At 43.2% G+C, this 22,920-nt stretch overlaps 1 protein-coding gene across 1 annotated transcript in view; it reads right to left on the bottom strand.

Annotated features, from left to right (window-relative positions):
• Positions 1-21,972, bottom strand: part of IQSEC3 (IQ motif and Sec7 domain ArfGEF 3) — a 92,287-nt gene extending 70,315 nt beyond the window's left edge. The window contains exon 1 of the mRNA XM_088055163.1: positions 21,470-21,972. Within this exon, the coding sequence (XP_087911289.1) occupies positions 21,470-21,972 (503 nt within the window). The remainder of the gene's footprint in view (positions 1-21,469) is intronic.
• Positions 21,973-22,920: the final 948 nt, after the last annotated feature.

Below are 22,920 nucleotides of genomic sequence, written 5' to 3'. Positions count from 1 at the left end.
GGAGCTTTGAGCCAGGAATATCTAAAGACTTTCTCTTGCAAAATATACTGGAAGATTATTTAAGGATTTAAGTCATTCTGGGAAGATCCAACTGCTCTTTTTGCATGAGTGTTAATAAAAACAGAGCACCTGAAATGTCCTGGTGACTTTGGAAGAATGAGCCTTTTAAAGTCATTTGGAGCAGATGGGAACACTGCTGTTCAGATTCCAAATCTGAGATGTGCTGCTCCACTGTTAGCCCCTGAGAAGACAGTTTCTTTGCCTTTGAGCAGAATTCTCTTTGCAAATAAATGCTCAGATCAGTAAGCCATTTTGCATGGGAACCAAGAGCTGCCCTGCTTGACTGTAGATTGCAGGTAAGCTAAAGATACCACACATGACTGCAGCAAGTCCTCAGAAACCAGCGTTCCTCGAAAGATGTCTGGTTTCCTTAAAATTATTTCACTGTCCTAAAGCAGGTGTACAGGCCGGATTTTGTGAGCCCCCACTAGAGTATGCCATTCTACTGCTCTTAGACCTCCATAAGCTTCTGTGTGATTCTTCATCACTTTGCACTAGTCCTTCTGCACTTCTGACTGTTGTTGAAGCTGACTGGATTAAGAAAAGAAAAATTACCTTTCATTTGTGTTTGATAGCTTTGTTTCCTTCCTCCAGTGGAAACAGCAGCATTAGGAGCGTTTATATAAGAAAAATGTGGAAACAGGCACAGATTGAGGCTCAGCTAGTTCAAGACTGGCACATTAGAAATGTTTTAGGAATAAACTGGGCATTACTTGTGTTGTATCCTTGCCACATTCAAAGGTATGCTTCCCTCCTTTGGAAAGAACTGGAGTGAGATCCTTGTGTTTAGAATGACAAAATTCACAGCAAGGTCATATTCAGGGTGAGTTCAAAGCAGACAGACTGTGAGAAGTTTTTGCTGCAGTTGTTAGACCACCTTCACCAAGTTGGAAAGGTCTGTTTAGCAACACACACTGGGCCCATAGGTGAAGAAGGCTCCTTGGCTCTCATGAGTCACTCTGGGCATGCAGCTGGATTGAAGGCTCCCAACAAAAAATGAAGGAGATGCTGCAGTAAGTGGTACCCTTCCTTCTGAGGCCCCACTGCACCTGAGCCATGGCATGGTGCTGTAAGGCTGTGCCCCCAGCAAAATGGAATGCTGAAGCCACTTGAACCCCTAGTAAGACTAAATGGATTTTTGCTGTTATTATTGTTGTTCCATGCTTGTGTATCTAAACTTGGAGTCTTCTGTCAAACTCCATTTGCTTAACAAAAATCACTGGGGCACCAGTAACAGCCTGGTCTCAGTTTGGCAGCCCAACACCTGTACAACAGATTTTGTGGAATAAATGGCAATTCTGATTACAGGGAACTGCTGCCTTCTGTCCCAGAGGCAGCTGTGTCTCAGTAGCAAATAATGGTCAGTCTGAGTGCTCAGAAAGAAAAAAGATTCTCTAAATGGAAATTCATATTCTTCTGGGTTGGAAAAAAAAAATTACTCTGTCCCTCAGGGCAAGAGGGGAAATCCAGTCTACAGCCATTATTTGATGGAACTGTTTCCAATTACATATTCTCTGAACTCCTTAATTCACAAACTTTTTTTTCTAAGGGGAATAGTGCTTCTGAAAAACCTTGTTAAGTCAGGGTATAGAAGGAGAAAATTTCTTAACTGCTTCAGCTACTGCTTCAGTGCAAGCTAGGAATACCAAGAATCGCCCCGATAAAGTTCACACAACTATTGGAAACACATGGAAATTTAATCGCGCTACTGTGTAAGAGCCCCTGTGAAGTGAAAACCAAAGCCTCTAGCAGACCATAGGTCTGGGATCATGGAAAAAGAGAAGCAGAATCCATTGGAATGGTCACGAGCACCTTGAGAGCATGCTTGGAGAGGTGGTGTTGTCTGGTTGTGCCAAAGGGATGCTCTGGAGATGACCTGTGGGGCTGGCTACTGCTGAGGACCATGAAGAAAGGAAATGCATACCTGATTTTCCTTAGGAATATTAAACAGCAAAGAGATTAAGGGTGAATTGAACTTTCACAGCTCCATATTACACTGATTCTGGAAATCTAACAGTGACTAGTTGGAATGGATAAGATACCAGAGGTTGGAAGGATATTCTTTGATGTTCTTCACTCAACAGTGTCACAGCTTGAAATTTTCTGTCATGATCCTTAAAATGGGAAAGACAATTATTTATGTGACTTCTCCGATGACCCTCTTCTCCATAATGCCCAGCTGAACTCTTGAACCTCTGAAGGTGTGTCTACAACTAAACTGACTCAACTTTTAGAAGCTAAACCCCAGCTGAGGCCAGGAGGTGCCAGTGAGATGCTAGCAAGCAGAGAAGGAGTAATGGCATTTTGGATCTTTATGGGGATGGGGTTTTATATACTACTCAAGATTTCATAGTCTCTATGTAGATATGAAAGATGCAGACCATCCAAGTCCAACTCGACAGGTTGATCTTTTAATGTGCAAAGTGCCCTGAAGAAAATTCCGTGGATGCCTAGGAATAGGCAGGTTCCTTAATTGTGGGCTGCTGAGGTGTTATAGCTGGGGAGGGATTAGTTTGATTTTACAAGTCTGTGCCTTTCTTCCATTTGTTTTCTGGGAGATTCTAAACCCAAAGCATTTGTTGCTTTCTTTATTGCTGTTGCTCAGCTTATGTGTGTTTTTTAATCCTCACTCTCTCCCGCGGACAGCTTGGCTTGCTTTCCAGGGTCATTGAGTTTGAGCTATCACACTTTATTTATACAGTAATTAAGACTTGTGTAATATTCTTGCTTTCTTTTGCTCTCTTTCTGTGACATTTTCTACTTCTGGCTGCTGTTCTTTTGCTCTTTTGCTGGAGGCTCCAAGTTTGTTGGAAAGGGTTTTGCTGCCTGCAGTGCACACAGAATAGAAGTGCTGTGGATTTTTGTCACTAGACATCTACTAGACAAAAGCATGGCTGCTTTTGTCTGTAAGGAACTAGAACCAGTGACTTTGTTACAGCTGGTACTGAGAGCTCCAAGTGTCAGGATGAAATTAGGAGATGCCAGCATTTCATTCACCTTCCTCAGCCTTTCTCTTGTTTTTAATGGTTCAGAAAGACTGTGGCAAGTCTCCGCTTCTCAAAAAGATCAAGGGAATGACACTTACATTTACTGTTTGACCTCAGATGAAATCATATTCTTCTATCTTTCTAGCTATGTGATGTTTTTGACCAATGGGAGATTCATAGGAAGAAAAAAAACTTCAGGGAGCAAAACAAAAAAAAAAGGAAAGAAAGAGTGTGATGGAAGTACCAGAGGTAGATGGGGAGTGTTAAAATGGGGTTTGGGCATCCTAATTCTGCCTTGGCAACTAATAAAGTTAGGGCTTTTACATCAATCCAAGGAGTACTCCAATGAAAGGTAAGATGAAGAATTGTTAATAATGGAAAGAAATGGACAATACAGTCAAGAAGAAAGAAAAAAATTAAATTGTACAATCTTACCAAACTGAAATTCAAATGCATCTGGAGGCTGGTCCTCAAAGACAAATCCGGAGGCTCCTCCACTAATGTGCTCTGTTTGAAATTCCATAAGCTGTGAGGTAATTGTGAACCTCTGGGATCAAGAAATACTCACACATTTGAGAATGGGAAATTTGCCACCTCACCTGTAGCTCTCCTCAAAACAACAATGCTGGATCTGAGAATGGACTGCTCAACATGCAAAGCAGTAAGTCCATTTGATGCAGGAGCAGAAACTTCGGATGAGTAAGTGTGATGTTGCACAATGTGCTGCAGCTTTGTGCCTCTGAAATGTAGCAGTTGACAGCATTATCTACTCCTGCATCTCCTCCTTCCAGCTGTTTGTTGTTTTGCTTTACTTTGTTTAATTAAGCCAGCCTTCTGAAGGAGAGGGCCATGCAGCAGTCATTCTGGTGTTTAACTTCCTTCATAAAAACCACTGTTGTCAGGCAGCATTGGAGCTGGGGTGTTTACCAGATCCTTTACATAAATCACTCTCCTGAAACTCATTTTTCCTAACAAGTTCTTGTATCAATGTTCTCCTTATTATCTCTCCCTGGGAAGGCTTGCTGTCTGTCTCAGGACCCTCAGTCTGTTAAAGGAGGAGGAAAAACAGAGGCAACTGATTAAGTATGCATGTATTAAAGCAGACTGACTGTTGCTCTCCTGTGTCCCTCTAAATACTTCACAGGGAAATGTAAAGTATAATAAAGTGTTTTGCTTCTTTATCATTTATAAAGGATGCCTTCATATGACACTGAATTTTTAATTTTATATCTCCTTTCCTCTCACAGTTTTTATTCAAACTTACCTCCTTCTCTTGTGTCAGATCCTTACTGAAAGGAACCTGGTGCTCTTGTTTTCAGCAGTGTGTGTCAGGGAAGAAGTAGGGGAAGAGGGGTAAAGGCAGGGTGACTTACATTCCATTTTGTGAGGGTCTTGAGTTGATGAGTTTCTTTGAGGTTTTTTTAATTTAAATACTGAAGTGTGGAAGGAAAAAAGTGTTTTGACATTCCTATTTGTGATTCTCCAATATCCTTGACTGAATTAAACAAATAGGAGGAAATAGGGTAACAAAGAATTCATACTTACTGTGTTTAGAAAATAAAAACCTGTTGGGGCTAAAAGTTAAGACACAAGGTAAAAAAAAATTAAAAATTTACCCATGCATCTTTGTCTCACTTGTGGTAGAACCAGAGTTGGTATGAACCTTGAGATATGCAGCAGTGCACCGAAATCTGCTGGGGCATTGGGACCCATGCCAGATCCATTACTACAGCTAATTGTTCTCACACAGACAACAGCCTTTTCTGGAACATTGCTGCCCTTCTTCTTGTTTGCTTATTCAAGATCTGTTCTTCAGTTAGCAATGCAGCCTGTACTTCTACTAAGACTGAAATAACTTTTGCTATTAACTGCTCAATCCGGCTACTAAAGCTTTCATTAAATTGCAATCTGTTGCCTGCAGATCCACTAGAGCACCAAGGACCCCTGCTCTCTCCTCACTTCTGCCTGTTCATGGCTGTGGACTTCCACTGGTTTGGCTTCATTGCCTTCCATGGTTACTCTCCATTTGTGCCAAGGTATCAGAACAGGAATGTCACACTAAGCATCTGGAAGACACTGGAAACACCCAAAATATGAGTAATTTTCTTTTTAGTTCTATAGTTTATTCTGTGGAAAATCTTTATTTTGGAGTTCTGGTTTGAATGCTGTTTGGGAAATAGCTTCATCTATCTTTTCTTGAAAACCTATTCTTATGTAATTAATAATTAAAACAACATCAAAAGACTGATTGAGAAAATTGATTTAGATTCTTCATAGCCAAATCCCCAAACAGTCCTACACACGCAGAAAAATCCTGTGCATGGAAATTCAGCAAGGCTTTCTACCCAAGAGATTTTCAGCCACCTACGGAATTGTCATGTGTCGCCCTGAAAACTCAGCTTCTGAGCTTGCTAACATAGTTTTCTAAGGACTTTCCCAGGACAGTAACTGTAAACATAGATATGTGTACATTCTTTCTGTTACACGTCTTGTGATGGGCATTTCTCATGGCCAGTGCAGTGAGAAAGTGTTATCCTGACCATCCAATCCCTGGCCATGGTAAGAAGCCTATAAATCCTGGGAGGAAAAATAAACTCTGCCCTTTCCTTCACCACACCTCAACCTGTGTTTGCGTGATCTATTGATCTTCAGCGGTAACAGTCATGCTCTTTCCACCATTATAAATACAGCTTGGTGTGTGTCGTGGGACATCCCAGATTCTCAGGGATGCGCAGACTGTGTGCAACCTGCAGGTGCACAAATGGGTGCTAGCATCCCCACATGTATGCCAGCATTGTGCCATTGAAACAGCATCCCTGTCTTGCAAGCAGGCCAGGAATATCCTCAGTGGATGGACTTGCTATTATTAACTAGAACACCTATCAGCAAATGAGGCGATTTCTGGCTTGGTGCTAGTAGAGATCACAAGGCTGTAAGGACAAAGAACAGCCTGAACTGTTCAGTGGAAAGGAGCCCCTGAGAAACTGAACTTTACAGAGGACAAGGGAAAGGGAGGGGTCAGTAGCAAGTAATCAGCCAATGCTTGCACTCATCATTGTGATGGGCAGGATAAAATTGAGATGTCACTTTTTGATCTTTTCAGATCCCTGTCGAGTTGTCTTTTATCTAAGTCCATAAATACAAAGCTACAGAGCCTTCCCCTCTTCCTTTGAGGAACTTCTCTTTTCCCTTCATAATTTATATGAATATCATCGCTCAGGGAAGCAAAGATTAATAGCAAGTGTCTGTGGCAAGCAGAGTGCAGGCAGGTTTCCTTTGTGCAGCTCTGCAGCTTCTTCTCACCTGCAGTACCTGCTTTAGCTTGGGCCTGAGCACCCATATTGCTGCCAGTACCCCCAAACCATGCTAGCCTACACCTACTCATCCACATGGCTCTGCTGCTCATGCAGAAAGATGCATAAGTTACTGCTTGTTCTTCCGGTATAGATTAGATGCATTAGAACCCTCTCTTACTCTTTCTCATGCTATTCCAGTCTTTCTCCTTCACCCATCTTGCCACATGCAGCATCTGCTAGTCCTTTGCACAACACTCAGTTTTCATCTGAGTCCTACAGCATCACTTCCTCCAGTTACCCATGTCTCTTCCTTAAAATGCAGACCTCTTGCATTCGTCTCAATTCTGCCTAGCAACCCCAACCTCACAAATGCAGTCCTGGACTTTCAGAGCATCTCTGCTGAGCAAATTTGTATTTGTCACCCACGGAAATACTCTCATAAAGGGTAGGCAAACACCACTAAGCTGGCTTTAGTTTATCTTAATGCAAACACATGGTAGCCTACTGGGATGGTGGCCACTCTGTGGTCAGACTGCCATAGGAAATCTCCTCAGCTAGCAGAGGGTAGTGGTAGTAGACAAAATCTACTCTTTCAGTTTAAATAGGAGCATCCTCTGTTGCAGCCTTAGTATTGGTAAATACATCTCTGAAGTTCGTGCCAAAGCAAAGCCATGGCTGCTGCTCATCCCACAGCTGCAACAACAGCTCAGGAATGGAGGGGCAAAAGAGGATGTCTAAAAGAGTGAGAGAGAGAGACTCCTCCTAAAAGAGGAATCTTTTAGCTCCACAGACTGTGGTCTGAAGGTTGATACTGAGGAAGGCTACGCTTGATTTGAGCAGCACATGTAACTGTGGCTCTTTGTTTCAGCATAGGGCAGGAACTGGGTGACAGGTAGACAGCATTTTGCTTGCTTCAGTCTGCATTTTGCTTGCCTATTGAGAACTCCCACCTCTGGCTTTTTGTGCTCTGTCAGAAGTTTCCAAAGCTTGACTCCTCTTGCTTAGAATGCTCTACTTAGTTTTTCATTCTTGTAGCATGACTTCCTTTTTGCTTACTCAGAGTTTCTCCTAGGCTATCTCTGGGGCATTTTTAGTCCCAGGTTCAGAATGTGCTCACTTACTCTTTGAAGCAGAAAACACGGGTCAAAAGAGCTGACTTTTTTCTGTAGTCATCATTGCACCACTAAATAAAACAATTAAATGTGAAGTTCTTTTAAAAAACCATTGGGAAAATATTTCCTTCCATTTTTCCTTACTGATGGTTTTGTTAATTCAGTGGGTTTCTGAAACCCATGTAAGTCACCAGCTATAAAAACTGGGTAGAGGTGACATAAAGCACATCTCACTTAGAAAATTTTGTCTCTTAGACAAGAGTGACTATGTATGTTTATGTACTTTTGAACCCCTCATTCCTTCAGACTTTACTTGCCTGCCAGAGATGTATATCTAGAGAGAAAGGAAGGCATACTCTAATAAGGATACAGGTGTATTATCCACATGCCACTTCATCCTACCTATCCTATTGTTCAGTACCTGCTGGCATGCCATGCTCCTTGTCCTCCCAAGAGCAGTCTGGGAATTGAGCAGCAGAACCCTTCCTCACAGCCTTGTTCTCAGCAGTGCTGTATTCAAACACAGCCATTACAGTGTAGCTCTCACACTCTGCTCTCAAAGCAGAGCTGTAGAACAGAGGTTTGGGGCAAAGAGAGGTTAAAATTGCAAGTGAGGAAGAGGAACAAAGGCAAACTCAGTAATAAACAAGAGGTTCTGTCTGGAAGAAGCCAGTGAAGCTTGGAGAGGGGCTCCAAGGTCTTCTCCTGAAGGCCAGCATCATCCTTGCTGTTTTTGCAAATGCCACTGTATGACAAAGAGGCGCTCAAGTCCCAGCTTTTCTTTGTGGCTTTAACAGAAGGATTAGTAATAGAGAAATGTCATTAAGTTGGTCATATTTTAACTATTTTTTGTGAAGTATCTCCAACTAGTGTCACACTGGATCCCCAGGGAACAGTTACTAATTGTGTCTCTGGTTAGTGTTCACCTCAGGGAATTCAAAGCGGCGGCAAATAACACCAGAACGGAGAAATAAGAAAACAGCTGGCAGATAATGAAGAGAGAGTGAGATCGTGATACTTCAAGATCCTAAGTCTTTTCAAATTGAGGAAATTAGTATCTTCCACAGTACAAGCTGAAGGGAGAAAGTAACCAACACAAATAACCCCTTGCTGATAAGAGAAAGAAATTCCATAAACATCCAAGGCACGTTCACATCCTGAAGGCATTCTGCCCTTGTTCCAGACCTCCCTTGCCCACTCTGCTGTTAACAAATGCAGCCTGGGTCTACACTGAATACACCCATTGACTGCAGTACAAGTTCTGTAAGAATTCCCAGGGTGTTCCCTCTCTCATCCATGCACCAGGATGTGCCACAGAGCACTTGGGTCTGTGAACCACTGGGTCTGCCCCAGTACAGAATGGAAAACCAAGTAGGATGGAGGATCCATTTCAAAGTGATGTTCCTGGGTAAAAGCTAATCAGGGTAAGCTGATGAAACCATCAAACCCCGTACCTCAACCAGGAGGGACAGGCAAACACAAAAAATGCTCTTCTTATTACTGGACATTAAAATTCAGACCAGAATCCAATTAAGCCAGACACATCCATCGTACAGGAGCTCTCCTTGTGTGAGGCAGGAAAGATCTGATAGCACAAGACTCTGTCTGCATGACTTGGTGATTGCAGGCACTGTTGTGATCATGCCAGGTGATGAGGGGACAAGTCCACAGACCCCTCTATGACTCTGTTCTCAGTAGGAGAACAGGGGGCAGGGAAATACAGCAGTGGGAAGAAGAAACTGTCTTGCTGGGCAGTGTTTTTTGAAGAAGGTACTCTGTCAACTTACTAACATGCACTTCTGTATGTGATAATTACTTTTTGCTTCCCCAGGCTGCATGCATGCAGTGCCTGCCTCTGTAAGAGGCTTTTCCTTTGGTTTCCATGAGAGAAATATTTCTGCTGTCTTCCATGTGCTTGCTGAGTTTTCTGCCATCAAAGCAGACTGAAACAGCAGACAATAGATTCTTAACCTACCTTTTCTCTCTACCTCTCATCATTCTGTGCAACTCATAAAGGGTTCATTGCAGTAAGAAACCTTGCTGGACTTGCATGTAAAACACATTCACAGCCCTGCCAACCTGAAACCAGGTGTCTCAGTTCCTCCTCAAATTCAGTATTCAGTTTTGTTTCCAGCCTCCACTGCTCATTCTTTCTAGTGTACATAACTGACACTGATCATGAATGCCTGTTAAGGATCTTTGGCTAAATTACAGATCTTTAATTGGCCAAAATTATTTCTGATATCAAGCTGTCCAGGGAGTAAATCAGATTTCATGATTTAGAGCAATATTATTTATGCCATAGAAGTGACCTCATAACACTTAACGCTTCTTATCCCATTTGTCTCTATCTTTCAAGGCACCATACCTACTTGACAGATCAGAGCCCTGGGACACAGGTTTTACTCTCAGCTTTGACTGGTTGGGTGAACTCAAGCAAAACGTTTTCCATGTCTTCATTCCCTCCTGTCACATGAGAATTGCCTTTGTAAGGACTGAAGGGCCTACTGCTAGACAGAAATGCAGAAGAGACATTATTATTATTATTATTATTATTATTATTATTATTACTTACATTTGCATGGCGTTTCTATTATTTATCCTGGTACAAGATCTTGCCATGGTTCGAGGTATACTAGAGGAAAAGCTTACATGCTTGCTACTTGATACACTTTAAATATTGGTAGGGACATTTACTAGCAGTGTTCCACTGGTGAATAAGTGCATTACTTCCTAAAGCACTTTAAAATGGAACATTAGTGTGGATTTGTACTCATTCTTAAATGCAAGTGTTTCTGGTGTTAGATCTGAGAGCTGGCCATGCAATGAAGATGCAATGAAGCCTTGTTAAAAACTGCAGCAGAAAAATGAGCTTTGATTCCTTTTATTTTATATTACCACTTGTACTTGAGGTAGCAGGATGTAAATTGCTTAGTGAGGATTTGTCAGCATCTCAGAACTACATCACACAAAAGAAAATAACTTCACAAGATGAAGACAATGAAGAAGGAGGCCTGTTGTCAATGAGACAAAACAGTGAGAGATGTGTGAGGATGAATTTACTCTGGCATGTGAACAGGGATAACACCTTTGTTCTGTGTGTGTGTGTGTATATCCTGTGAGGGGACCCCCAATATTTAACCTGAAAAACAGAGGTATTAATGGCAGATGGAGACATCCCAAAAATTGTGCTATCTGCAGACATACTCCACTGTCCTCTCCTAGCACTCTTGGTATTTCTCAGAGATCTCCCAAGCATTGCCCAACCATTGCTTTGCTGCATTGCTTTATGAGATCTGATAAACTTCTCACCCCACAGTGATGAGAACTAGTCACACAAACTCTGGGGATACAGTAGTGGGCTCCTTCCTTATGCCTAGGAGCTGCCTACTGGGCTTCAGTCAGTCGGTATCTGTTAAGGATAATGTTCAGTGTTTGTTGTTTATTATTAATTTCTCTTCAGTGAGAGGCTTCATAAAAATAGAACATAAACCCCTGTCATTCCTTCCCTCCCCCAGCTACGCCAAAGCATCATTACAGTCGCACATGGAAGTGAGCCATGCATTCAATAACTTCACAGCAGCCTCTGCTGGGGCTCTTGGCCCTCCTGCATTCTACAGTTTCACTGGGTCCTCTCCCCTTACCCTTGTAACCCCTCCCCACTGCTGTCCACTCTTCTACCACCTGATAGCCTCTGGCACAGATAACCTCTGCTGAAGCCCAAATTATGGCATATCCTATCTCTGAGTGCTGCAGAGGCTTCAGGGAGCATGCAGATGTGCACACCACCAGGATGTACTCCTGAGGCAACGCTCCAGCTGCGCTTCCAGGCTGGGGGTTTGAAGGCTGGATTAATACACACTTAAAGCCAGCCTGGGGGTTGCCCTTAGCAGAGAGTAGAGACACACTGTAGCTGCCTCTCATCCTCTTCTTCTCCTCTTCCCCTGTCACAGTACTTTCTTTCTTCTGCCTGCCTGTAAAATAACTTGCTGAAAGCAAAGAGTTTGGCAGAAGTCTGATCCCTGCCTTAAAAACTAGTAGATTCTTCCTCCCATTTTTGGGAGGCTAAATACCTTTAAATCAAGAGATCAAACTCTTTGCCAACACTTTTCACCCAATAAGGATACAGTCTGGTATTCCCTATAAGCCTGTACACATGGCTGTGTGGGAGCCATGGTAAATGAGGTGGTAAAGGTGGTATAATAGTTCCAGTCAGAGCATGTCTAGTGAGGAAAGTATTTCTGTATTCAGTTTAACAAAAAGGAGAAACACGCCTTTTTCAGCAGAAACAAGGGAACAGCAATGAATGTTCCTGAAGCTAACATGGGGATCACAGTTCCCATATGAGTAATAAAGAATTCTTGGGGGAAGCATTTCAGCAGTTGGCTGTGCCATCCCAAATGAATGTCATGGCAAGCATGCAGAGATTCTAACAGTATGCAGAACTAACTCTAACTAGTTCCAGGGGTGGGACAGAAGTCAGCTCAAGAAGATCTATAACATCAGAAGATGTGTATCATGTTATCTCATGTCTTCCAATTTGAAGCCACCTAGTTAAGTGAATTCAGCCACAAAGATTTGCATTAAAGTGGTGACAGAATCTGGCTCTTAGACCTACCTAGATTGTAATATAGCATGAATTACTGAGCCATGCAGTCTATCTACTTCAGAAGTTTGACTGGACATAGATTTATTAACACAGAACATCACAGAAGAAAATTACTTGAAGAGAGGTCTTTGGCATGGGAATCAGTGAATCCTCAGAGCAAAGGTAGGAGATTCCTCAGATTCCCTGCTAGTTCAGATGAAGGTTAGTGGTCTAGTGTCCATGGATATCAGGACAAATCCAGATACTCAGTTACTGTGGTGAAGGGGGCCATGTGACTATCTAGGCAGACACAGGAAATTTACTGGTGCCCTCCAGAGAATGGATTTGCAAATTAAAAAACAGCAAATTAAAGACAAGGATATCTGTAAGAATTCTGAACTGACTGCAGGGCTGAACTGCCCAAAAGAGGCAGAATGGGGATTCCTCACAGGGGGGAAAAAACATCAAGAAAAGAGGGCTGAGCTCAGTTCCATAACTGAGGTAAAAAGGAAATAATCTCTATATATATGGAGAGATACCCTCTCTTTTAAAAAATGCTATCACTTAAAAAGTCTGTTAAGACCCTTAGGGCCAAACAACACTGCTCCAGGAGGCAGATCCAAGGATGGTCCATGGAAGCAGGGTCCATCCAGGCACTGCAATATCAAGATGCTGGATTCTGAGGTCGAAGAAGAAACAGTGTTAGAGCAATTCTCACACTGGAGCAGGGTAATGTGAACCACTTCAGAGGGGTGCCTAGAAAGCAACATGGCAAACAGATTGACAGCAATGTCCTGAATTTTAATAGAAAGGTCAGAATTTGAAGAAACATCCAAAGTACAACAAAACCTGAGAAAAATCCCAAGCCTCCCTAAGATCTATAATAATTTTGATTTTCTACTTCTCTTGAGAATGACATAGATGCTTTAGTGAGCTTCAGCAAATATAAACTCTCTAGCAGTAACTGCCTCAGCAGCAGCCCATGCCCATGCAAATGTTGGCTGGTGGAACAGGATGATCCACTGACTTCATATGCAAAGCCAGGAGGAGCAACAGACTCCATTTGTCAGTGGTAAACCTCTAGCAATGTGTCCCCTGAATTCCTACAGTAATTCCCCAATTCTTCATAACTTTAATACTCCAAGACTTTTAAGCAGCTATTAAAAACAGAACACAAATTCCAAGACAGGGTCACAGATTTGGAGTGGATTGTTCAGCCATTCTGATGTACATTGATTCAATAAGACATCTAGGACTTGGTCTTCATTCCCTGGGTTCCTAAGCAAAATGTGATTCCTGTGATCATATAATATTTTCCTTTTTTCCTCCCATGCGTTTGTGTCTCTCTTTCTCTCTGTGTGTATGTGTCTGTGTTGGTTTCTGCTTTGTAACTGCAAATCCCACAGAGAGTTTCAACCAAGTTTGAGTCAGTTACAGTGATTTCAGAAATACTAACCTCTAGCAAGTTCCATAAAAGTAGCTGGCAGGGTGTAACAGAGAGACCTTTGTAGGTTCTCCTGTGAGGAAAAGGCTGCTGAGTGAACTGAAGCCATTTCTCCACAGAGAAGTCTCCATGTTGGAGTGAGATGTTATAAAAGCCTCAACACCAGGAGAAGCTTAGATCAGAACTCACATCTTCTTAGGCATCGGAAAACGTAACTGTGACACAAATCTTCTGGAAGCCAAGCCAAGTTCTGCAGATCACAGATCCCCTTGTTTTCAGCTAGAAGAGGGCAGGAAGGATAAGATTTTGCATTTTTAATTTTGTATTTAAAATCACTTCGATTTCATCAAAACGTTCTCTCTTAGATGTGCCTGATCATGGAAGATATTGATCCACTTCTATCTCTCTCAGAAAGTGCAACTTCAGACCACATAAAAATAAGAGCTGAGCAATGAGCATAATCTTAGCAAAAACAATAAAAAATAATACAATAATACCTGTGTGAGAAGCAGGCTGTGCATACACAGCGCAGAGAAAAGAAAAAAAATCATTATCAAAAGAGCAAATATATCTTTATAACCCTGAGGCAACAAAACTCCTACCACCTTATATTAAAATACCATAAGAGAACATCACAAACCTATTACAGGAAGAGTGAGAATGCTGCTTAATGGTTTTCTCATTGTTCACTGTTATCTCTGTGCACTGCTATCCACTGCTATTATCAGCACTCATTTACACCAGCGATGTGCATTTGCGTGTGAGGACAGATACACAAATTCTGGTACAGAACCTCAGGTGATGTAAATTGTCATGGCTGTTCTGACGTCAGTAAAGATGCACTGATTTCCTCCAGCAGATGATTTGCTTTTCTGTATCTAAAAAGCACAGAAACTAGGTGCTGCTTCAGCTTGGCTCTGAGACACTTCTGTAGATAAATGCACATGCAAATACGCTCTCTTTTTTATGTGCAAATATACATATTGCCTTGCAGTACACATTGCAAGCAAGGACAGGAGCTTTAGGCTGCTTCCTATGCTGGAATTTAGAAAAAGGATTGTTCCTGACCTACCTGCCCACTCCTGTCTATAACAATAGATCTCCAGCTACTTTGTCACAGATCTTAAATTACACAGAGATTAAAGGGTCAGTCCAGCATCACAAGTCTGTTAAAAATAAATTTAGGAGGCATTAAAGTTTGATTTTAGGGCTGCTAGTCCAATGCTCAAACTGAGATCTTAACCAGAGCCATTGGGCAGAACAAATCCCACAGTCAATTTTCTCACCTAGGGCTCAACTAAATGGAAATACATATTCCAGAATAGATGAATACAAAAATAATACTAGTTTGTTTCATGGTATATCTCTTTGAGGGAAAAAAAGGCAATATATATATACATACATGCATACATATATATATATATGTATGTGTATATACATGTATATATATGTTTTAAAATGGTGAAAAAAGGAGAAAATGGTCACATTTCAGAATCTATCTTTACAAATTGCTATTTTCTTTTTTTCTTATTTGCTTTTATGTGGTTCCATGGAATGTGGACTAAGTAACAAGCACAGGCTACAAGTAATTCTAAAGTGAATAAAGTATTTTCCATCTCTCAAATGGAGAATTATTTCTGGCTTTCTATAATGTTTTCCTAAGGGAGAAAAAACAAAAGGTTTTATAACTGATTAAAAGAGAAATAAAAAAATAAAATAAAAAAAAAACTGGAAAAGAGAAATAAACCACTGCTGAACTAGGAAAGAAAGAAGAAACTAAGCAACCTAAAATGGCATTTACAGGGAAAATAACAGGAAAGCAGAAGATGAATAAACTCTGTGTACAGGAAGATTATGGAAGACAGGCAGTAGCTCTTTTTTCCTGTTTTAACCTGCATTCCAAGGCAAAAGGAGAAAAAAAACAATACAGCTGAGAAATGTCTATAGTCTAATATATATATCTATATATCTATCTATCTATATATATATATCTATATATATCTATATATATATATATATATATATATATTTGTGTAGAGGTTTATTTGCTTGCAGAAGTACACATCATTTTATCACATGAACATTTTTTTTTAATGAGTAAATAGATGCCATAATTAATTCCACCTGTCAGGCTCTGTTCTGGCACTATCTGAGGCCTAGATGAGCATCCTGAGGTGAGATTTCTCTGATTTATTCTGACCAAAAGTGTAAATAATTTCAAATATGGAGTCAGAGGGAATGTGTACAGTCTACCTCATATAAGTGGCCACCTGCTGCATGTGTAAACTGTCTGAACCATGCCTAAAATGTATATTCCTGGGCACATCATTTACTGAAGGATGTGGAAGTGCCAGTTGCTGCAAAGAGTGGGACAGCCAGCCCAAGGGTCATCTGGCACTGAGGCTCTGGCACAAATTCTCAAGGGCATTGTTAACAGCTACTCAGCTGGGACATTTTTCCTTTAATACTTTTCCAAGCAGCCGTGTCTGTTATTATTTTGGATGCTAACAGTGTTGCCATGTGAGTCCACCGGTCCTAAAGTCTTCTCACAGAGCCTCACCTTGGATCTTCCTGGGAAGTGACAGCAAATGGGTTAATACAAAGCATATGGAAGAAAGGTACCCTCGGCCACCACAGAAGAGCAGCCTGGTTGCAATAGAACATACAGCTGAGTGACATAAAAATATCACCATCTTATAAAAAAAACCAAAACAAAATAATGAATTTTTATCCCTTCTTATTTAAGTATTTTAAATTTTAGCTTTTTGCTCTTGTTTTCAGGCCCTAGCTCCTCTTGCTAAATGATTAGTACAAGCCTTTGCTATTCCATGTACTGCTCTAACTGGGCTCAGGACACAGATAGAGAGATGTCTGACCAAAGCTCTGCTAGACATTGTTTGACAATAATTCCTTCCTTGATATTACTTCCTGCTGCTCCCATCCCACCAGGGAGATTTCCCACAACAGAAATTTCAGCCTTAACACTGCATTGCTCTGGCTGGGACTTTATACAGCGTCCTACTGAAGTCTTATCCCTGTGGAAGTCTTTGTGCTGTCCTTACTCATCAATTTTATACCTAGAACTTCATCCTGAACCCTTCCCAAGCTAAGTCCTTTTCCATCTCTCACTTCATCTATTATTTCTTAAATATTGTTGTGAATCTCTAACTCCATCCTCTCCTGCCTGGGATGTAACCGGCCCTGCTGTAGGTACAATGCAGGTGTGCACTATAAAGCATGTCTTAGCTGACTGCAATGGAAGCAGTATGGATAGATCTTTAAATTAGATGTAGTGAAGGACAGTCTACTTTCTGTTTTCCTCTCAGAATGCTTTTTATGCCAAAATCATCTAAGCAGGACTTCAGCATCTGTGAAGCTGTGCCAATGCAGACCTCTGTCATTTGCAACCTGCTTCCAGCACTCAACTCCAAATAACTTCTGATGCTGAGACAGTACATTGCTAGCAGGGATTTGCAGAACCCAGGGCAGCACCAATGCAACTATTTCTGGTGTGTGAAAGCTCCAGGGAGTTAAACCCTGAAATATGCTGGAGGAAATCTGAGAGACTGAAAGAAGAGGGCAAAAGTAGCATTCCTTGTGTGCCCAGAGTGAGAGGAATGGGTATCTGGGGTACATGAGCCATTCAGAATTGTTCTGATCTTTTTGTTTAATGGCTGGAGGTTTTTTTGTGCTGGTGCAATGCGCAAATATAGCAAAATATTTTAATGGTAAACCATACATTTACAGTTATTGTTAGCTCCCATTGAAATCAGCAGGATTTTTTCTAATGCCTTTACCCTGGAGATAATCCATAGAATAGAACATCAATGCACAGTTAAAAAGAAAAATTATGGAAAACAGCACCTCTGCATATGCAATATCTTAATTTTAAAGTTACATAATTGAGTTTTGAAATTAACAAAAAAAAACAGCAAACAGCCTCAGAACACAAGAGCAACTAAGTGACTTTAACATCATCTTTTAAAACTTGCCTCTTTACTAAGATAAAAAATTCTACCCCAAACCAGTACAAAATAAAATAATATAGATTTCAGTCCAATGAAAATCCAAAATGAGCTTTAAGACATCTGGGAAAATGTGATTTTAGAAAAATTCTTCTAAGAGTTCATGGAGCTTGTTTTGCATGAGGAGTTATCTTGTAGAGCAAACACAGGCTAATAATCCAAAGACAATACTTAGGTCCATTATGTCACGCTAGACAAATGCTGTTTCTATGTCTTCTTTTCACTGTTGATGACATGGTTAAAAGAAAACTTTAATGCCACTTTAATACAGAATGTTTGTGAATTGCAGCCGTGTCTTTTGATTGAAGGAACTATAATGGATTATTAGCTATTATTCTAATTGTATTTATCGGAGTGAGTTTTCCCACTAATGCCTGGACTCAGAATTGGAAGTCCTTCCATATACAGCTCCTACTGAGAGTTTCTCTGATAAAAACCAGCAGGATCTGGGTCATTTAGACCTAATCTGCTAAATTCAACCCTGTGGCATTTCCCTGATACTCAGTGAAGGGTACTGGGGATTTGCAAAGAAGGTTGTATTCTGATAAAGAAGGGATGGAAAATTTATACTCCCAGGATTTGCTGACACTTTGGGATGGTCCCTTAAGACAAGAGGCTGCCTCCTAAGGGTGATCTGAGCTATGCTAATTTGGCAACCTGTATTTTCGAAGCAAAACATTCCATGACGAATGACCTTATTTTTTTGTTTTTAAAGCTGTGAGGTGCTTATGCAATAGCCTCCTAAGGTAGAAAGAGACAGATGCCGTGGAATAATAATCAGCCTAATTCTTGCTGAAAATCTCTGCAAAAATCTTTCTCTTTTTTCTCCTCTCTCTTCATAGGTAAGCTGAGTGTCACCTTTCCCACACAAAGACATGCAGCGACAATTTGGGGCCTCTGCATAGGTCAGAAATCCTTCCGTTTCCAGAGATAGGCTTGGTTTTGCTCCCTTTCAAAATGTAGGTTTTATTTGGGTTTTTCTTTTTTTTTTTTTTTTTTTTAAAGGCTTTAAAGAGAGAACATTTGTCAGTTTCTAAAAACAAACAAAAATAAGACTGAAGTTTTCTTTAATACAAGAGAGATGCTTGCAGAAGACAGTCCCAGCTAACATGAGTAGTCATGTGTCCAAAACCTCAGGTCTTCACTTCCATCAAGAGCCTGAGGTAAGCTGGGCTGCAAAAAAAACCCTCAAACCTGACTCAAAATTAGCAAAATCCCCGGGCTGTGTCTGAGGTGAGAGGGACCAGCTCAAGTCCATGTTTAAACACGCTGCCAGAACCTCCTGCTTTGTGAGGGCAGAGGAAATTCCATTACTGAGTAGAGACAGTGGGGCATTGCCTGCTTGCTGCTTTAACCCCTGCTTTTAGCCACTGCATCCCAACATGCTAAAATAACCTTTTTGCTCTGTTTAGAGTGGCCATTTTCTGTAATGAGCAGTCAGTCCTCTACCCTTGGCTAAGAAAAAAAATAGATAACGTTGAATTTCAGAGTTTATAACAGGGAAAAACATATTTGGACATGGCAGGGAGGAAGGAAGAGAGAGCAGATACCTGGTCTGCACAGGTAATAACATGTAAAAAACACAAAAGCAAAAATATAACTCGCAGGTTATAAGGTATACTGGGCATCCTGTCAATAGGTGGTGAAAGACTCGTCACCCTCCATCCAAGTTGCCTTTAAGTTAGATTTTGCTGTCTCTGATTTTCCTCTAACAGAGACGAGAGAGTATGAAACTCAGTATATACAACCAGTGGGGGCAAAAACAGAACCTGCAGGAGTGAGAAATGCAGACTGTTTGGCATCTCTCATATTTCCTCTTCTATACAAAGATTTTGGTTTGCCTAAGCTATAGAAGGAAACAGAAGCAGTCTATTTTAATCTTCCTGAGCGAAGAACGCTGCAGGGATTGCTCTGTTATCCCCAGAAGCAGCCCTGACTTTCCACAAAAAAGGCTCCATCCAACCTTCTATCTGTCTATCTGAAATAGAAAGATCATCATATGATATACCAGCAATCAGCTGTGTTCTTAATGCACTTCTCTTTGTGCATTTTGGCATTAAGAAAAAAACCCTACAATTCTTCCCCTAGTCAAACCCCACTGCAAAAAGAGCTCAGATAAGGAGGAAGTATTTAGGCTTATGCATAAAAATTGATTCTTCAGTCTATGTGATGACGTATGTTAGAAACTCTGTGCAGAAGCAAGGAAAGCCCTTGCTGAGATGATGTTTCTTACAGAGCCTTCACTGCAGGGAGTCACTCCTGAAGAAACAATGAGGTTGATTATGCATTTTTATTGGGTTTCTTACTGGTTTGACTTGAGGGATTCAAACCATGCTATTCTGGATTTACACCAATTGGCATGAGTTCAGGATCTGGCCCCACTTCTTTTTTTAAACTCCAGCTATTTCATGATGAATAAGAGCCAGATCCTGCAAAGGATTACTACCTGCATTAATACTCCGAGGAGCCCACTCACTTCCTCTAAGTTGTGATTGCAAAATTGAGTCTTACGGTGCAGTATTTCAGAAGCAAGCATATGCTTTTTGGCATTCAAGCATGCCTTGACCGTACCTCTTCCTTTAATAGCATTTGTTTCAATGGCAGTATCTTCACTGATTTTCATAGAATCACATGATAGATATGCTGAGCCATTATGAAGTGGTGTAACTGTACTTACACCAGTGGAAAATCCAGCTCCATGTTGTAGTTCTGCTTGTGTATTCAAAACAAACAGGAGAGAGAAGGGTCCCTTTACTTAAATGGTCAAAATGAGACAAGGAAGACGTTTTGGGCTTGTGTACTTCGTGTGCTTCATATGTACTTGTGTGTTGTGCACTTCAATTGTTTTGACATCACTATAACCAAGACAATAGAGACAATTCTAGGAAAGACGTTTGATTTAGTCTTTCTAATACTTTCTTTCTTACCTAAAAGAAGCCACAGCAGAAACTATGCTCTTTCTCCTTCTAACTTCACTAACTCTGGTTTTCAACCAGAAAACGTCCCCCTGCTTTCCAAGTACCTAAACAAAGGAAATTACAATACTGACTGCAGCTGTAATTACCAGCTGGTGAACTGATGGCATATACTGAATACATAATCCAAGAGAATGTTGCTCTTCAATGGTAGCCCTTTCCACCACCTATAGTGGTGGAATGCTCATGCTTGTTTACTATATATTTATGCACACACAATACATTTCAGTATTCAGACTAGTAGTCAAGCTTTCTTCACTAAAGATGAGAGACCAGCAAAAAATACTGTCCTTTTGGAGAGCTGGATAAGTCGGGTGCCACTCTGCCACTCACCAAAAAAAAAAAATAAATAAAAAAAGACAACCCACACACGGGTGCAATAAGCACTCTAAATGTCAAATATAAGTACAGCATCTGTATCTCTGTGAACCTATACACATCCCGTGCGATATAATGCACCCCTTACATCAGTGAGGGCAGGAAAACCCCAGCTCACCCCAGGGGTGAAGGGGGTTTTTTTGGCAGATACCAGTAACTTAAAGCAAGCAGAAGCGACCACAACGCTTCTGTGCTTTGCGAGGCTTCTCCGTGCCTGGGCTAAACCGCACTCATCGTCGATCACGGACTTATTTATTTCTGACAGACAATGAGGGCACGATGCCGTGTCCGAGCACCGCGGGTGAGCTGCCCGAGCGGCTCCAAACGGGCCACACACACTTGTCCCCGGGAATGAGCGCGGTGAACCGGGAGGCTGATGCATCTCGGAAGCAGCATCCTGGCTCCTCTTTGCACTCTGCCTGCTCTCCCCGAGAACGCATGGAGGGAGGGATTCCCCACCCACCCACACACTGCCTCTCCCTCCTTGCGAGGCTGCAGGGGGGTATAGCCCAGTTCCCTGCTGGATGCGGGCCCGGAGAGAGCCCGCTACCCTCCCGCTCCCCGCTGCCACCCCTGCCCGCCCCCTCTCCCCCTTCGCACTTACTCCGCTCTCCGGCTCAGGACGCCTTTGCCGATGGCCTGAGGGGTCTTGTGCTGGAGCAGCGCGGCGCAGCAGCCCTTGTCCCTGCCGTCCTTCTCGGCGGGGTGCTGGTGGCCGGCAGCCCGCCCGCCGCCGCCGGGCCCCGCCGGTGCCGCTCTGCCCGCGGGCGGCGGCGGCTGAGCCGGGAGCTGTTGGTGGTGCTGGAGCGGCTCGGACTGGCCCGGCGGCGGCGGCGGCGGCGGCGGGGGCTGCTCGGCCGGGGGGCCCTGGGGCGGGTCGGCGGGGGCCGCCGGCGGCTCGGCGGGGGCCGGCTGCTGCTGCTGCTGCTGCTGCTGCTGCTGCCCGCGGAGGCTGCGGTTCTCGGTGCCCAGCTCGTCCAGCCGCCGCTCCAGCTCGTCGATGCGCTGGCGCTGGGTGTGGATGAGGCTCTGCTGGTTCTGCACGATGGCGGTGAGCTCCTTCAGGTAAGGCACGGCGCGCACCGGGTTCTCCAGCAGGCTCTCCATGCCCCGGCCGCCGGCGCGGGCCCCCCCGCCCGCCCGCCGGCGCTCCCGCGAGCGGGGCGCGGGGCGCGGGCACGCCCCCCGCCGCTGCACGGGCACGGGCCCGGGCACGCGCAGCCGGCGGCCGCGCGCTCCCGCGGAGGGGCAGGAACGGGAGCGGGCGGGAGGGGCCCCCGCGCGGGCCCGCCCCCGGCCGCGCCGCGCACGCGCGGGGGTCCCGGGTGTCCCGGGGTCCGGCCCCGTCCGTCCCTCCGGCCCGTCCGGTGCTCCCTCGGCAGCGCTGCCCGCCCGGCCGCGCCCCGCTGCCGCTGCCGCCTCGCTGCGCTGCCGAGCGGAGCGGCCGGTGCCAGGACAAGCCCTCTGCCGAGCCCTTCGCAATCCCTCCGGGACCCGGTCCTTTCCCTCTCCCTGCCTTGCGCTTCTGAGTGTTGCTGTACTTTTGTTATCCAGGGTGGCTTGGTGATTTCTTTCGTTTTTGTTTTTTTTTTTTTTCCAAAGAGACTTGAATAATCGTATCTAGTTTGGGCCGCCGTGTTGATAACACCCCTGTTTTTAGATTACCTGGTTAGAAACATAGAATCATTGAGGTTGGAAACGTTCTCCAAGATCATGAAGTCCAACCTTTGACTGAACAGCAGCATGCCCGCTAAACCATAGCACTAAGAGCCGTGTCTCCTTGTATTTGGGAATTCCACACTTCCCTGAGCAGCCTGTGCCAGTGCTTAACTACTCTTGCAGTGAAGGTATTTTTTGTAATATCCAGCCTAAACCTCTCCTGGAGCAGCTTGAGGCCATTTCCCCTTGCCCTGTCGCTGGTTGCCTGGGAGAAGAGCCTGATCCCCACCCCGTTGCAGCCTCCTTTAAGGCAGCTGTAGGGAGTGATGAAGTATCCCCTGAGCCGCCTCCCCTCCAGGCTGAGCGCCCCCAGCTTCCTGAGCCACTCCTCACATG

The sequence above is a fragment of the Pseudopodoces humilis genome, chromosome 5, assembly GCF_049639895.1.
Source record: "Pseudopodoces humilis isolate 2021_Gansu_Grassland_sample_001 chromosome 5, ASM4963989v1, whole genome shotgun sequence".
Taxonomy (NCBI): domain Eukaryota; kingdom Metazoa; phylum Chordata; class Aves; order Passeriformes; family Paridae; genus Pseudopodoces; species Pseudopodoces humilis.
This window is presented reverse-complemented; position numbering and strand designations above follow the sequence as displayed.